Here is a 17717-nt window from a genome sequence, read left to right as displayed (position 1 = left end):
ATAAGAAAGTTAGTGTCACTTCCTGTTAAATGGGAAATAATAAAAAATAACAGAATATGTCAAAAAATACTCTTATGACTATTATATCACTTTTAACTCACTTTTTCCTGTGTTACCCGGTATATCGATATTTAAATAATCGTTATTCCTGTTAGACGATAAAATGTTGAGTTTGTGTACATGTTCCCCAAGACTTTCCAGAACATTAATGAAAACTTATGAAGTGGTGAGTTGACATTTTATTAAAATAAAACAATATTTGTATCAAAAACTTTAATTGATGAATAAACCCATTTAATTACTTATAAATATATAATTAATCAGCAATTTCTTAAGCTGTGTCCATTTGGTCTTGCCCTTCAATCTTCCTTACAGCCACCTCTTCAACATCTACTACCTTAGTAGTCAAAATGGCTGTAGTACCTAAAAACAAAAATTGTTAACCAAATGCCGTTGCTTCTGCCATAGGGTCATCTTACCCTTTGGATACTTATAAGACCTCTGCTTCTCCCCCTTCTTATTAGCCTCATCATAAGTTCTCCTATAATCCACTGGGCCAGCATTGCGAATAATGCAAACATCAACATTAGAACCTGACCCCAAATCGTTAAAGATACCGGCTGCTATGGCATCTCTTACTAGTTGGATCCCATCGGCTTCCTCCATATCAGGTTTCCAACGAGACTCGAACACCGCCATTGCAGCTAATGATCCAGAACCCATGGTGGTGTATGGAAGTTTATCGGTTGAGCCATGTGGGTAAATTGAGTATAGATGGGAACCTAAATTAATTGATGTTTAATTTTGGATTTTTGTATGAAGTGCCAGTGTTTATACAGTAAGTTCGAACATTAAAATTAAAAAAACGGGGAAATATTTACCAGTGGAATCAACACCTCCAAGTACCAATGCAGCCCCAATATATCCCTGATAACGGAACAAATACTGTTTCAACATTTGATTGGCGGTAGCCACCCTTACAACACGATTAGTGTACAATCTGTGTAATTCCAGTTGAGAAGACACCATTTGTGTGGTCATTTCCGTATCTGCTGCAGTTCCTGCACCACAGCAACTGTACAAGTTATACATTAGTTAAAATAGATCTAATTTACCCGTTCATGTTCATAAATGACAAAGGTAAACTAAATACGCCAAAAAATGGTAAAACTAGCTAAGATAAACACAATTATCATTTAGCAAAAAAATTACAAACTTATTGGTCATGAGAATTAAGTGAATGATCAAATTAAGAGCCAATGTTTTAACTATTTTTAAACAACAAAAAGCGACAATTAGAGTATTTGCAAAGCTGTCATACAGTAAATCATGTAGAATTCACTTTCAAAAAGTCCAAATATCAGTGCTTGCACTTTTTTGAATGTTTGTTATATGCAAAAAGCAACCTATATAAATTTATTACTTATGAAAATTTCTTTAATAGCTTAGTAGTCACTTAAATAAAACATACAATAGTTTTGTAATTACATCTATTAAATTATTGAATCATCTTCCACACATCATTAAGCTTACAGATTAAAGAAAATTTAAAATAAGGATATAGAAGATATTAATTTCTCTATGTCCTTACAAATTACAAGAATTTTTAGATAAACTATTGGAAATTAAATCATTGTTAAATAAATTGCCTTGTTAAGGTCCAATTATGTTTGTATTTTTTATGTGACACATTCACTCTTAACTTGGCCTATCCATTTTAGGTTATTTTTTATTCTTTGTGATAAAGTTGTAATATTTTTGCCTCAATTTAATTAGAGGTCATCTTCTTGAGTAGATATCTGAATTTATTAGACGGAGAACTTGAGTGGTCAATCTTGCAGGCTCAATATCTGATGATACATGTGTGACATGACATACTATTATGACCCTGTTTTGTTTTGCCTCTCCTTAATTAATTAGTCAAAAAATTCCAATGTTCTGATGTTTGCATATGATGTCAAACTTTCAAAAAGTATTGAGTATTCCAATGATGCTGCTCTTCGACAAGAGAATCTTCAAACACTTTTTAATTGGTAAGATTTTACCAGGATATCACAGAATGGCTGCATTTAGACGTGGATATTGCAGAGACAAATATTACTATCAGTGGGTGAGGGATAGTGTAAATTTGTCTACAATAGAGTCAAAAAAGATTTTACTAGATTTATGTTTTCTATATAAATTAAAAAATGCTTCTATAGACCGTCCTCAGGTGTTGTCACTTTTTAAACTAAATAATTAATTCCTTCTCGAAATATCAGACAGTCTAAAATTTTTATAATACCATTTGATGTCACTAACTATGGCATGAATGAACCAACTACATGACTGGTTCGCAGTGCTAATGGCCTGCTAGGACTCTAAATTTAGTACTTTAGCAAAAACTAAAACAAATTTTGCAAATTGTTCTTTCCTCAATCATGGTCTTGTTAGTCATTTGTGTTAAATGATGTACTTATTGCTTACTATGATTTTGAGTGATTTTTACTAAACTTAGATGTATCTTATATATTTTTATAATTACAAGGTAAATCGATTCCATTAATATATAAATACAGTATAACCTCGATTATCCGAATCATTAATTGCAAGTGCCCGTTCGTATAAGCAAAATGTTCGGATAATTCAGTTTCACATAAAAACATGTTTTTGTTGCAAATTTCTTTATTAAAATATGTATATACAACCTTTAGGTAAAACATTTCATGTCAGTTTGCATTTTTTTTTAAACATATAAATATGTAAAAACCTTGACACAAAAAAAACACTTATTTAAAAAAAAACAGTAATTTTTTTTGCTTTATAACATTCATTGCCATTTGGTTAGCCCTATTTCTCATTTCCTCCAATAGAAGGATATGGTGTTGAGCTTCTCCATTATTATTTGCCCACTCTATACATTTATCAAAAGAGGATACCGCTTCATTATGCATTATAGAATTGGTAGCTATGAGCCCATGTTCTTCTTCTGAATCTTGATCTTCCTCATCGAAATTTATTATAATATCTTCTTCGGTCATTTTTTCGACGGTTTCTTCTTTTCCTACAGCCCACTGTTGTATTTCCTCATCAGCTAAACTTATTTCAATTTTTTTTGATAGATTTATGATTTCACCCAGCTCTTGATGAAAAATACCTATTTTTAAGCGATTCGCTAAACTAGCAAAAGATATTAGATCTTCTTCATCTCACTCCTATGCAATCAAATTTGGTGGTAAGAGTGATTTCCAAGATCTTCTTAACAAGCTTTGATTGACATTTTGCCAAGCTTCAGCCAGTTCGGTTACTACATCCTTTAAGTAAATTTTTTTCAATTCCGCCGATATATCTCCTGGTGTTTCAACAATTTTTTTTTAAAGCTTTTTCCGATAGTACAGTTTGACTGCTTGAATTACGTGTTGATCCATTGGTTGGATCAAAGGAGTGCAGTTAGGAGGTAAAAACATTACACAAATTTGTTTATCCTCGCTGGATAAATTTTCTGATGTCCAGGTGCATTATCACGGAGTAGCAGTGCTTTTTCAGGTAAACTTAAGTCATGCATTTTTTGACGTACGGCGGGGACAAAGCACGTGTGAAACCATTCTGTGAAAATTTCTCTTGTTACCCATGCTTTTTTTTGACCCATGTAAACTACAGGAATGTAATGGCTTTTAAATGAATGTGGCCTCTTTGATTTACCAAGAACCAGTAATTTTAACTTGTGGCTACCAGAAGCATTTGAACAAGGCATAAATGTTATCCGTTCTTTATTTTGTTTTCTGCCTGGAGCTGAATTTTCCTGGTCATAAACCAATGTTTTTTGAGGCAACATTTTCCAAAATAGCCCACTTTCATCAGCATTATAAAGTTGATGGGCATTTAAGCCTAACTCCTTAATTTTATCATGAAGTTTTAGTTTGAAAGGATCTACTGCAGAGAGATCACTGGAAAGTTTTTCCCCGGAAATAGAAAGCTGTTGAATTCCAAATCTCTGCTTAAAATTTTGGAGCCACCCTGAGCTAGCTTTAAACGTATGATTACCATGTAGTTTCTGGTAAAAATACTTTGCCTTTTCACTAATAAATTCCCCAGGTACTGATGTACCTGTAATTTAATTTTAAAAAAATCGTAAGTTTGAGAAACATTTATGCATTGATATTTTACCTCTAGACCTCTCATGCAAGAACCAGGCGTAAACCGCCTTCTCTACGTCAGGATTAGCACTTAAATTAAGATCTTTCAATTTCCAGGGCCACTATCCAAGCTAGCAAAGTAGGCCAAAAGTTTTGTGCAGTTCTTCTTGATATCACAGATTGTAGATTTACCAACTCCATACTTAGTAGCTAAATTTGACACATTGTCACCAGCGTCAATACTTTTTAAAATTGTGACCTTATCACTCAATTTTAAACAAATGCGTTTTCTCTTTGACATATTTGCAGTGCATATACCTAATTGTGTTACACTCAGGAACAAAGAGTCTAGAACATGTACGTAACGTGTCGTGTAACCATCCGCTGATCTAAACCAACTAATGAACAAAAAGACCAAAGCAAACACCCGAGAAACTGATGAGTCGAGACCAAATTGACGCCACTGTTCGGTTAATCAAGATGGTTTGGATAATGATCAAAAATTTGTTGGTTCGGATATTCGGATAAACGCGTATTCGGATAGTCGAGGTTATACTGTATTAACAATTACTTTTCTATAAACGAATAAAGCATATTTTCACTTTGACCAATTCTGTCAAATGAGAATGACATAATACTACCCTCCTGAAAATGATATGCTTTGAGTTTTCACTACAGGATTCCCTGGTCAACAATGTTACAACAACACAAGCAAAGGCCAATGCAAGCCTAAACAAATTGCTTAAAAAATGATGATGGTCAATAGCATGAAAAGCATCCTGTATGACAAGATTAAGGATGACAGGAGTTGTATCTTTGCAGAAACTAAGCTGCATTTGGGCAACTAGGATCAAACCTTAAAATTACCCATATAAAACTTAATTTAAAAGTGGGGGAACAAACCTTTTGCAAGTAGTTTCTTGGTGTCTCTATTATCAGTATTATCAATGATATAAAAAACATCAATTTTTTTGTTTAATTTGAAACATTGATGATTTTAAATATGACAGTCCAGATTTAGGCAAAATTTATTTGAAAGAGTGAAACTAAAAGCTACCATTACTATATTGTAATGATGGGTTTATACTTTGCAGCAAATTCTATAATATATTTTTTATATTATTTATGTTATTGATCCAACTGTATTATGTTGAGGTTATACCTATTATTAGCTTGGTAGTAAAAGTAGTTGGGTTCAGTCAAAAATTCCATTCAAAACTCCAACTGGATGAGAATAAAATTGCCCTCTTATTCTCACACACACTGCCCAATTTTACTAGCAATTGGCAGTAAAATTGGGCTGGGCTGGCAGGTGATTATGAAACCCTCTGATATACTTACTACATATTTGGGGCCAAATAATGGATCTTTTCACAATTCTTGTCTGCTACAGTGGTGTCTTCAGTGGCCCTAGTGTCTGCCCCCAAAATGACCCCATCCTTATAAATGATGCCCACGATGGTGGTACCGGTTTTTTGGGCTTTGGGCATAGCATGGCCCTTGCCCTCAAGCATAGCATTTCTAAAAGTTGCATTAATTCTTATTGATAAATGTAGTTTATGAGGTTATGTGACATTACAAAGCAAGTTTTACAGGTAATAAGGTTTTTTTAAGGTGGATCAGACTTACCTGCGGCAGTTTTCAAAAGAAAAGCCAGGTGCGGGAATTTCGGGGCACAAAACCGACATATTTACGATTTCGGTAAGTTTCCGGAATGAGTTTCAGAATTTTTGTTTGCAGTTTCTTTTTCGACAAATTGACAAGTCACTCTCTGTAACCTGTCAAGAATGTCATTCATAGAAAACGAACTTATAGAGAAATGCGGGTCAGCTAGTTACCGCGGAGAACGTGAAGTGAGGCGCCCTCTATTAAAGGTGTATCTCGAACGAGTTTTGTCATTTTTAAGCCATAACCTTATTGGAGGCCGATCTGGCCAATCGAGTTTGAAAGAAAGTGTGGTCAAGTCCGGCGCAAAATTTGATTTTGGTTAAATTGTGGCAAAGTTTAGAGATGAATTATTAAAGTCAAATATTTCCGAAGAATCCCGAGAAAAATACAAATACAAATATGTAGATTTATATGCCAAAATAAATACAATTTTTTACATAATATCTTATCCCGAATTCTGGAGCATAATTGACTTTAGTCTGCGTGTACGCTTTGACTAAAAGAATAGGGAATAAGGACGGACATATTAAAAAAATAACATTAATTAGTTGTTAGTGTTATTACCGTATTAACACAGAAGATTAGGAATTGCGGATTTAACACGCTATGCAAAAAAAGGTTTACTTTGTTGTTAAACTGCAGAGTTCACTCTGAACTCGTCGCCTTAAAACACGATATTTCATAGCAAATGTCTTCAAAATTATGAATTAATCATAGAGATAAATTTTATTTTGTACTTTTATGATAATTATTAATTGGAAACAGTTTGGAAACACTTTTGGAAGTGTATTAAATATGTTTGGCAAGATATAATTGAAATATGTCTTATAAGAAATATGTCTCAAAAAAAGGCTTTGAAGTGTTAAGGATTTTGTTCTTAAATAATCTTGATCATATATGTATATTGTGATAAATAATAATGATGAATTTTTCTATTTCTAAAATAAAACCTGTTTACATTTTGAACATAAAATTGCCTTACATATACCTATTTAGTAAATTCCCCTTTAAAAACACTCTTGGCTTTAGCTCTCTTGGATACATCTTATGCTTAAAAAATTTAGTTTTACCAATAAATCTTTGAGTAATAAAGAGTAATGATAGGACACCTTTTACAGCCCTCCAGACAAGTAACTATAGGAAACTACTTTTCTCAACTCGTACATTTTATAAATTAAACCTCTTTTTTTAAAAATAGCCCCAAATATCTATTATGTTGCCTTTTCTTTTTATTTATTGGATGCCTACGTACTAGGTAGGATATTCTATTAGATATATGGTAATAAACTTCCCAATATTTAGAATAAGGATAAGCTAAACATTGAACGTACCATTGCTTAATTTTAGCAATCTCCCTATCACAGTCCCCATAGACACCGACTCAGGTTTGATCTCTAAGCGTGCAGTGTCATCGGCAAAGCATATTTTTTTTACCATTTGATATATCTGTTATAGTATTTACATTAATAAGAAATAGGATCGGGCCCATATAACACAGTCCCTTCCAACATAGCAATCTATACAATGGATATCCAGTGGATACTACGAATGACATGATTCATGATTCTGAATACCTGATGGACTTTTTGAATATATATAATTATATCGTATATTCTATATTGGTTTCATCTCTTGACCACTACCAACTTAATTTCTCCTTAAGGACGGCATATACTTAATTGTAAGTAGTTTCATAAACCTCATTAACTTCCTTCTCAAAAATTACATTAGTAAAACCCTAAATGAAATTGAAAACTACTGTAATATAGATTATAGGACTTGTTAATGTGTGTGATTTTCTTTTTTGGCGGTTTAGTTTGATAATTAATTTTTACATAAATCATTTATAAATAAATTTAAATTTTCAAATGACACATCTATACAGATCACCTCTGCATGAACCAGAAAAACTAATAAGAGAAAAATGAATGAGCAATTCATAGAAAAAGCATTTTATTTCTAATTTACGATATAAAGACAGCTTAAACCTTAATATCTATAATGGTCAGGTTTGAATGGACCATTTTGAGGTACCCCAATATATTTAGCTTGTTCCGGGCTGAGTTTTGTAAGTTTAACACCCAAATGGTCCAGATGCAACCTCGCAACCTCCTCGTCCAAAATCTTGGGCAATGTATGAACCCCCACGGAAAACTCTTTCGGTTTCGTCCACAGTTCGATCTGGGCCAGACACTGATTTGTGAAACTGTTGGACATGACAAATGAGGCGTGTCCGGTAGCGCAGCCCAAGTTAACCAATCGTCCCTCGGCCAGAACGATTATGTTGTGTCCATTGGCCAGTTCGTATCTGTCCACTTGCGGTTTGATGTTTACCTTTTTCTTGCTGTTCTTTTCCAACCATGCCACGTCTACTTCACAGTCGAAATGGCCGATGTTGCATACGATCGAGTCGTTACGCATGTTTAAGAGATGTTCACCGGTGATGATGTCTTTGTTGCCAGTGGTTGTTACGAAAATTTGTCCTTCTTTGCTTGCCTGTTCCATTGTGGTCACTTCGTAACCTACAAAAAAGAAAACAATTTTTTAGTCCACTCAACAGGTGAAGCAACTATCCGCAATGATAATAAAATATGGAATATAAAAATGATTTAACTCTTTTATTGGTATATACCTTCCATGGCAGCCTGCAGAGCATTAATTGGATCAATTTCTGTAATAAGTACTCTTGCCCCAAAAGCTCTTAGAGATTGGGCACTTCCTTTTCCTACATCACCATAGCCAGCCACTACACACACTTTGCCAGCAATCATGACATCTGTTGCCCTTTTAATGCCATCAATAAGTGATTCCCTGCAGCCGTACAAGTTATCAAATTTACTCTAAAAATAATCAATAATGTTATCTTTTTTTTTTGAAGTATGAATTGGAGTATATTATATACCTTTGTGACAGAATCATTGACATTGATAGCAGGCACTTTCAGTTTGCCTTCTTTAACCATTTTGTACAAGTTATGAACTCCTGTGGTAGTTTCTTCACTTAGACCTTTGCAATCTTTAAGATATTGGGGATATTTTTCGTGAACAAGGTTGGTTAAGTCACCACCATCGTCGAGGATTAGGTTAAAGGGTTTACCTGAAAATAGCATGAATGAAGAAAATGTTTTTGAAAAAATGAATTTCTGAATAAAAGTAAATACCATCAGGAAAAACTAAGGTTTGTTCAATGCACCAAATGAACTCTTCATCAGTTTCCCCCTTCCAGGCATAGACTGCGATGCCTTTGGCCGCGAGGGCGGCGGCTGCGTGGTCTTGGGTGCTGAAAATGTTTGAGCTTGACCATTGAACCTTGAAAAGAAAAACGAAATAAAATAACATAAAATTATGCTTTGTTTCGGCAAAAAAATATATATAAGGCAACGGCAAGATTAGTTATTTTTATCAACCATAATAAATAAATCTCAATATGGCTTTTAGGCTTCCAAGAGTAGAGGTTGCATAAATAAAAGTATGCCTCTGGGGAGTTTTGTTTAATATTTTAAATTAACAGTGCAAAACAAGACTCGTCGCACCTTCTTATTAGTATTAATAAAAAGACCTGCATTTGGTGTAGAGAAAACCCATTGGTTACAATTTGGGAAAATGTATTGGGACAATTATGAATAAATCGATTACAGTAACACAATATCCTCTGAATTTTTGCTAAATTTGAATTATTTTGTGACAAAATATCCAAATTATTTTGTTTTAAGACAATAGAAAGGAGAATTGGTTTTTCTTCACAAGACATCGCCTGATTAATATGAAGTATATCAATACATGAAGCTATGGTATACCACAAAACATCTACTTGCCCAATCGACAAAATTTTAGTATGAAAACGTGAAACTACAAACATTAGGAATACGAACATACCGGATTCGCGATAAAAGTTTTTCAACGGTGAGGATAGCTAGAAACCCACGCTATTACAATAGAATTAGTAAAATTGAAAAATTGATGAGAAAATCAGACGGAAGTCTCAAAAGCTCTAGTCTGGGAAAACTTTGAGATTTAAGAGATGCGACATGTGATTTTCTCATTATTAAAAGAGTCTAAATTCTGTTGGTAGATGACAGACAGAAGACCGCGGCATATCCAGCGATAGAGGCAGCGAAAAATCCGTGAATTTCACAGCGCTATAAATCATTAGCAAAAATGTGCCTAGGGAGAACAATATTTGATAAAGCAGGAAGCTCTGCTTTGAATTCATCCTGGCTCGTATTGGATAACCAAAGTGTTTGCATCAAACAATTGCATATACAACTTATAGCTGACATTAGTATGAAAAGGTATCAATTAGATTGCACTAAAGACCTTTGCTCTTGCAAATTTTTCATGAATTGGTACTCACAGAAAAATGGTTAATCAGTATTCAGGTAACAAATCTTTTAATTTGAATGCAATTTTGACAATATACATTTGGATACTAATCCTATTGGGTTTCATAAAGCAAATACATTTTTGGGCTTAGGCATCGATTTTAAGTTAAAAGTTTGATAAAAATAGAGAAAGATGAAAACTATAGCTAAAAAACAGGTGGGTGAATATTAAGAGTGAGCAAAGTGAAGATTTAACAAAAAATTAGTATTGTACTTTTTTACTTTTTATACCATTGTAATTTAGTTAGCTGTAAGTATTTGAATCTTAAGCCTAATGTTACGAATAAAATATTAACTTCAGGAATACTAGTCAGTTGGATCATCATGATATTGCTTTGCATACTCAAGCTTTGTAAATTAAAACATACTTTTTTCTGAAATAAAACCTTTTTTCATTTGATATCATTAAAAACTAACTGAACAAAGAATAAACATTCTTTAAGATGGCATGTAATGTGTATATCACATTTCCAATAAATATAATAATACATACAGAATAAATTTTCAATAGTTAATTTTCCTCATAGTTCAGCATTGTGGGTTTTACGAGCTTGAAAAAGTTACAATATAGTTAGCATGTTACTGACTGGCAAAGAAAATATTTACTTTTTTAATTTTTGAATAATGCAGAGTTGTTCAGTTAAGAGTTTTAATATAAAATAATTTTTTATACCTCTTTTGCATTCTTTCATAACCCACAATTTAAGCCACAATGTTAAAAAATTACTTGAGTTCCATAAAAAAATCTTTCTATAAAATATTTATAGGTCTCTATAGGTCCAACATTAAATGAAAACCTTAATTGGAAAGAACACTTTTCTTATTATTGATAAAAAATCAATATATAAAAAAATAGATGTAGACGCTAAATTAATGATAAAAAATAAAATGTGATTATATAATTCATACTTTTTGAGCTACTTTATATACTTAATTCCATTTTAGGATACTTGCTTTACTTAATTATTATTAATCTCTATTATATAGGTTTTGTTCTGCCGATGAGATATTACAATATTACCCTTAATACCACTAGGTAAATCACTAATTAGGGTTTAAATTGTTATTTTTGAACACTATGTAATATTCTGGTCAACAAATTATTTAAAAAAAAAAAAAAATTACATAAAAAAATTTTTTATTATCTTATTTATAATATATTCTTTTATGTATGTTGGTCTGTACTTAGTTCAAAATTAATGCAATGTCATTGTTATTTAAACCCCATGTATTGAAATACTTAAACAAAGTGATAACCTTTAGATAACCAAGTGTGCTTGGTAACTCTCTTTTAGACATGCAAATCCTCTTAACTTAAAATTTTTTTTGAAAGATGCTCAAGCCGATAAACTTTGGTAGAGGTTTAAAAATTAATTTACAGAACAAAATGTCTTTAACCTGTAATAATCTTACCTCAGCCCCTAGTTCGATAAGAGTCTCAATCAAAACTGCTGTCTGGATGGTCATGTGGAGGCAACCGGCAATCTTGGCCCCTTTTAAGATTTTTTGGGGTCCAAACTTCTTACGGAGTGCCATTAAGCCAGGCATCTCGTTTTCTGAGAGGCTTATGTCTTTTCGACCCCATTCGGCCAATTTAAGGTCAGCTAAGGAAAAGTTTGAAAATTACTATCTAAATTACTACAATATTAGTACAGAGTATTGCTATAATGGGAGTATTATATTAGAAAGAGGTTGGTGTTGGATACAAACTCTATTTTTCTAAGAAGTTTAAAAACCCTTAGAATACCATTGTAGAGAGGAGAGTACCAAGATATATACATTAGGAGATAAATGGTATCAAACTTACCCACTTTGTAAGGAACTTTGGTCATTATTATGTTATTTCGAGCACAAAAAAAAAACTTTAAAAATTAAAACACTTGCCGGCCCTCCACATGTGATATTGGAAATTTTCAGGTTTATGTGGGAATTTAGGTTAAAACGGTCGGGTCTGTCCGGCTCAGTTCGTTAAACGTCGGCATCATCTTCAATTTAATTGGCCAATCAAAGGATCGATCTGTATATTTCACAAAAATAAATGAGCGCGAATGGCGCGAATTGTAATATTGGGTTTTAGGTTGTGTCAGCTTGTGTTGAGCTTTTGTTACTTCAGTTTTGTTGAATTCTGTCCTTTGTTGTATTCTATTCTAATGTAATTGTGTCTCCATGGATTTTATCAATAACGTAAATTTTAATGAAATAATAATAGTTTCCTTTAATGTTCCTATCAAAGAAATCAGTCAAAGTATCTTGGTATAATTATTGACCAAAACCTCTGAAGTGGGACCACAATAATTATATATTAAAAAAAATAGATTTTTGATTCACAAATTCTATTTATTCGGGGAATTTCTAAAACAAGCAGTTTGTCTTGTATTACTATCTATAAAACTCTGATAGAACCATTTCTCCCTCCTATATGGAGTATAGCTTTAATAGTCTGGAGCACCCTCTATAGATTATTGTAATCTATAGACGGTGTCTGGAGTATGGTGCCTACAAGACTCATATTATTCAAAAATGTATACTTAATTAAAAATTGCTACTTATACATGATTTATTAAGTCTTACATAATTAACCCTTAAGACTTCTTTTAGTCTAGTATTGTGATCATGGCAGTTAATTTGTATTTCATATTGATTAAGATTTTGTTTGGTGTAAACTAGACACCTTAATATGTGTGTAGCTATTAATAAGGAAAGAGTTAAAATGTTGAGTTTAACAAAAAATCACCCTACATCAGCTCTGTAGTTGAGACCTTGGATCTCATGAATCACTCTCCTCTGTAGTGAAAAACTTCTCTTAGATTTTCTTAATTGCATAACCACAATGAGAGTGAAAGAGTGCATGATAAACTATCAATAGTATAGACTTATCAACAAGTGGTTTCATATTTCTTAAAAGGAAAGTGGCAGATTTTAATTTTTTAGCAGTGTGCATGATATGTTAATTAAAAATAAAAATGCTTATGTATAAACTCAAATGTATATATATAATGTAATAATGTATAAATCATCTCTACATCCTTTTTTAAAAATTGGTATGATCTTTTGAATTTTAAAGCCACTTGGGTAGATGCCTTCCCTTATACAATGATTCACTCCACTTCCAAAATAAACTTTTTCAATAAAATCTTGATTTAAAATATGGATTTGTTTTTCCTATTTTATTCATTTTAAAGTTTTTATTTTCTTTTATAATTAATACTCTCTCAAAAATGCACAATGATGCATGCTGACATTGCTTTGTGATTGTAAGATCACTTGGTTGGCAATCAACATATTATTGTTATAATATATCTAAAATGATTACTTGCAGAACAAATCATTCTATTATATTTGGAATATATTATAAGCTAATAATAGTATAAAAAACTGTTTGTAAAGCAACTTGATTTATTAAAATTTATCATTATATACCTATATCAAATCTACAAAGTTTTATTTAACACCTAAAATTGTAGACTTAATTGTATATATAATTGTCTAAGTTATGCGACCAGTATATTTACACTTATATATTATTTTAAAATAAATGCTCACATACTTATAATACTTAAAACTGAATCTTCATTAACAAACACTAATTCTCTAATATTTGGGGTTTAAGTCCTAATCTATCAATAACATGTTGTGGCATACAATAAGTGGGATTTACTTTTTGGATATTTTCATGCCCCAATAGTGATAATGCAGCCAATCCAAATACTGTATGAAATGGATCAGATACATCTCCTGGCCTATCAGAAAAACCACCAGTTTCTGTATCCTGGCAAGCATAAATAAAGTTTTTCAAAGACTCTGCATCAATCCAATGTAACCTGCCCAGGATAGTAAGAGATGAAAGTATCCACCATGAATAGCATACATCTGGTAACTTTTCTGGCCTGCCATTCAGTCCTCCAGATGGTAGCTGTCTCTCACAAAGCCACCAGGCTAAAGTGTCTCGGTCTACCAAATCCAATCGATTGGTAATAGAAAAAAACCCTATGCAACAATATATTAGGCCAGAATGGCTTTCAGAGAAAGGTCTTGAGCCAAAACCACCATCAAAGTTTTTACAACTCTCCACAAACTGTATGGCTTTGTCCAGATCAATTGCATTCATTCTTTTTAGCAATGATAAAGTCATTACAGCACAAAATGAAAATCTAGTATCTATTTCTCCCCATTTGTCCCCTGAGAAACTGCCATCAGGCTGCTGTAAGCTTTGGACATATTTTACTACACCTTCTGTATCTATTGCATCAAGCCTGTCATACATAGCTAAAACCTAAACAAATAATTAGTTAAAATTTAAAAGGATAAGAAAATTGAGCTTACTTGAACAGCACTGAGGGTGTGTAATATATGAGGATCATGACCCACACAAGCACTGATTCCTCCACTTTCTGTATCCTGGCACTGTTTCAAATACTCCACAATGGGGTCTTTGCCTTGTAGGGGTTCAGCATTCATTAACTCTAATGAGGTGAGAGCCCAATACATGCCAGAAACCCGTAAATAGTCCGACATTCCATACTCGAAATCATTGTTGTCTTTGCCATATTCATTTATGAAATCTATATGTTTTTCAAATAAGATTTTTTTTATTACATTTTCTGGCAGTTTGATATCTTTGATTAGGGTTGCCATATCGGGTGTTTTGACTGTAAATCGGGTTTAAGCAGCAAGATGTAGACAAATCTTATTATTAATGAAAACGTAAACAAACTGATGTCAGCATATCTTTCCTCTGTTAGTTTAATTTGACAGAAATCATATGTTTAACGACAGAAAGGTACACGTTTTAAACTTATAACGTTTTCCATTTGTAATGAAAGTGTAGCACTGCCATTTTCTTGTGCTGTCAAAATTGTGCACGAGTGTGTCGTAAATTAAATAGTATCTTTTAACCTTGAGTGTATATTGTCCCATTTTCTCGTTTTTGGTTAAATTTGAATTAATTTATAGGTATTTTCCCTTTTCAATCAAGTATTTCTTAAACTGCAAAATATTTGGTAACCAATTACCTTTATAAGTATATACATTGCAAATTTATTTATAGACAAGGAAAAGTACAAAACAGAATACCTATTTATTATTGAATTTGTTTCGAAAGATGGAACTGATTTTAACTTATTGTCTAGTGGGTTAGCGGGTCATTATGGAAACAGGAAAAACTCTGTGAGCAACTTCTCACTGCGACCGCGACAATGACTCACAATTAAGATCGAAAGTAACGTTGACCGCGTGACTTTTTACCAGTTTGTTTTGCTCGATAGGTAAAAAAGTGCTTATAAGTGCATTTCATCAAAAAGGAGCCTAAGACCAAAACAGTATCATGGGAATTTATGGGTTACTTATGATGTAAGCGTTTAAGAGTTACCACTTGAAAATTATTATTTTATGACCTGTGGGAACCTTCATTAAATAAGAATAACACTTGTTAATAATATTCAAATTATGAATCAACTGATATTATTGTTGTTTGTGTAATGATAATTAATAATTTTATTAGAACGACCAAACCAAATACATACAAACTTCTTTACATTCAGTTCCAGACTATTGCTATTACACTACTCAGCAATATTATTTACATCTACATCTAAATAGTTGAAGTAGCTCAGCATCAAGATATGGCTCTCTTATAAATGAGTTTATACAGTTTAAAATCGTCAGTAAGGACAATATAGTTTAAATGAACAATTACATTACTCAAATCTCTTATGAACGAGTTAAAAAAGATCAAAAAGGCCAATATGCTGCTCCGGGGCACACCTAAAGATACTTCAATATCAAAAAAAAAATTGACAACATTTGACCAAAGTCTTACCACTGAGAAAAACCATCTTAATAATCACTATAAGCAGTCGCTTACACTGCGATGAAAATTGAAGAAAACAACCTTCAAACAGTTTAGCAATTACAGACTGAATACATACACCTCGACAAATATCCATTTTATCTTCAATTTACTTTCCAATAATCAGGGAATTTGCCTGATGTTAAGCAAAGATTGAAAAGGCGATGCAAAGGTTTACTCATTAGACTAAATGCACAGTTTATAAGAAAAACAGATGGACTACCATCAGGGCCAAAAGAGTTTCTATTAGGAAGGCGTAAATTTTATTAAATAGGTCTAACAAAGACAACCAAATGGAATTTAAATCCAGACTTTATAGTCAATTTTATAATCAGGAGCCTTGCTGACAGGTTCCCCGTAAGTAGTTTTAAAATATCGGGCAAATAATTTCACAATATCTTGACTATAACATATCTAAAACATTCATAACGGAAAGTTTTACATTGATTTTTTGGTCGAAAAATTAACATAATCTATATTTAAATAATTTTGTCATTTCTATAAAGCAACATTTTCTAATTTTAGGTTTCTGCAAAAAAAATATAAATATAACAATATTTTTCAATAAGTACACCTAAGTAAGACCTAATACCCCTAAGAGTATAATGAAAAACTTAAACTTTCCAATTTTCTTAGCCTTCCTTCTTACAGAGTTCTTACAGATAAGAAAATATGACCACGAGTTGCCTTTACTCGAACAACCGTCTATATAACATTCATTTTGTAGTTATCCCTTGGTTGAGATTGACTTCAGTATTTAGAAACTATTAGACTTGTTTGTTCTGTTCAATTGATGGCTCTGCTACGAGGCAATTTGCCAGCACGATTTGAAAATTCGGGAAAACCGTCGGGTATGTACTCTGTTCCCCGAATCGACTCTTTCACTATATTAAATTATCAATCACAATCGAAACTTTTCAATGCACGAAGTCGCCTCCCCCACGATGCATCCGGCATCATCCGGCCTGGTTACCGGCGTGAATAGGATCGGCTACCACCGGCAAGGGGTTGGGAAGGGTCTGAGAAACGGATTAAAAGGATAGGAAAAACGAACAACCACGTGTTAATGGGATGAAGGATAACGTGGAAGTGGGATAGAAACTTTCACAAAGTTTAATTCTGAAGTGCACGTTGTTCTAACGGCAAGGGGTAGGAAAGGGTTAAGGAAAGGAATCCGTAGGATAGGAATTGACGAGCACAACCACGTGTTGACTGGGTGAAGGATGACGCGGAAGTGAACTACTAGACTTAAAAATATAAATCTTCGATATAAACCACATAACCTATCCAATATTCGGCATTAATGGCAACACTGCGACATAATGTGCTCTGTGCAACAAACACTCAAACGGTGCCGAAGAGACTGGAAGTAAGGAGAATGATCTGCACACTTTCCAAATGAGGTGACGCGTACGCAAAATTGAACGAAGATACAAAATTGAACTAAATTACGATGGTTATCTTCGTCCTCGGCCAGTAAGTTCAGGCCTTACCCAGGCACCGCTTATTATCATCAGCTAACTTCATACTATTGCTATGGCAATGAAAAAATAAACTTACAATGGCACAGAGATCTTGGAGACTAGACGTAAGGAGACTGATCTCAGCGATTCCCAAATGAGTACGCGTTACACTTAAAATTAAACGATAACTGGGTTCGCACTTACGCGTCACCTTTCACCCAGTCAACATGCCGTTTTTCTTT

At 33.0% G+C, this 17717-nt stretch overlaps 3 protein-coding genes across 3 annotated transcripts; all 3 read right to left on the bottom strand.

Annotated features, from left to right (window-relative positions):
- Positions 1-258: 258 nt before the first annotated feature.
- On the bottom strand, positions 259-5912 carry LOC126744046 (proteasome subunit beta type-7). The gene is made up of 5 exons (XM_050451369.1): positions 5745-5912; positions 5457-5636; positions 882-1075; positions 480-782; positions 259-423 (listed from the first exon to the last, which is right to left on the bottom strand). The coding sequence occupies exons 1-5, from the start codon at positions 5801-5803 to the stop codon at positions 332-334; spliced, it is 828 nt and encodes a 275-aa protein (XP_050307326.1). The 5' UTR covers positions 5804-5912; the 3' UTR covers positions 259-331.
- A 1807-nt stretch (positions 5913-7719) lies between these two features.
- LOC126744044 (adenosylhomocysteinase) lies at positions 7720-12131 on the bottom strand. Its single transcript, XM_050451366.1, has 6 exons — positions 11972-12131; positions 11578-11768; positions 8944-9091; positions 8686-8879; positions 8416-8623; positions 7720-8305 (listed from the first exon to the last, which is right to left on the bottom strand). The coding sequence occupies exons 1-6, from the start codon at positions 11994-11996 to the stop codon at positions 7773-7775; spliced, it is 1299 nt and encodes a 432-aa protein (XP_050307323.1). The 5' UTR covers positions 11997-12131; the 3' UTR covers positions 7720-7772.
- Positions 12132-13540: 1409 nt separating this feature from the next.
- On the bottom strand, positions 13541-14892 carry LOC126744045 (geranylgeranyl transferase type-2 subunit beta). Its single transcript, XM_050451367.1, has 2 exons — positions 14488-14892; positions 13541-14437 (listed from the first exon to the last, which is right to left on the bottom strand). Exons 1-2 carry the CDS (start codon positions 14797-14799, stop codon positions 13748-13750), a joined length of 1002 nt encoding a protein of 333 aa, XP_050307324.1. The 5' UTR covers positions 14800-14892; the 3' UTR covers positions 13541-13747.
- Between the last annotated feature and the right edge of the window lie 2825 nt (positions 14893-17717).

The sequence above is a fragment of the Anthonomus grandis genome, chromosome 13, assembly GCF_022605725.1.
Source record: "Anthonomus grandis grandis chromosome 13, icAntGran1.3, whole genome shotgun sequence".
Lineage (NCBI taxonomy): Eukaryota > Metazoa > Arthropoda > Insecta > Coleoptera > Curculionidae > Anthonomus > Anthonomus grandis.
The sequence above is the reverse complement of the archived record's forward strand: the minus strand, read 5'-3'. Positions and strand labels throughout refer to the sequence as shown.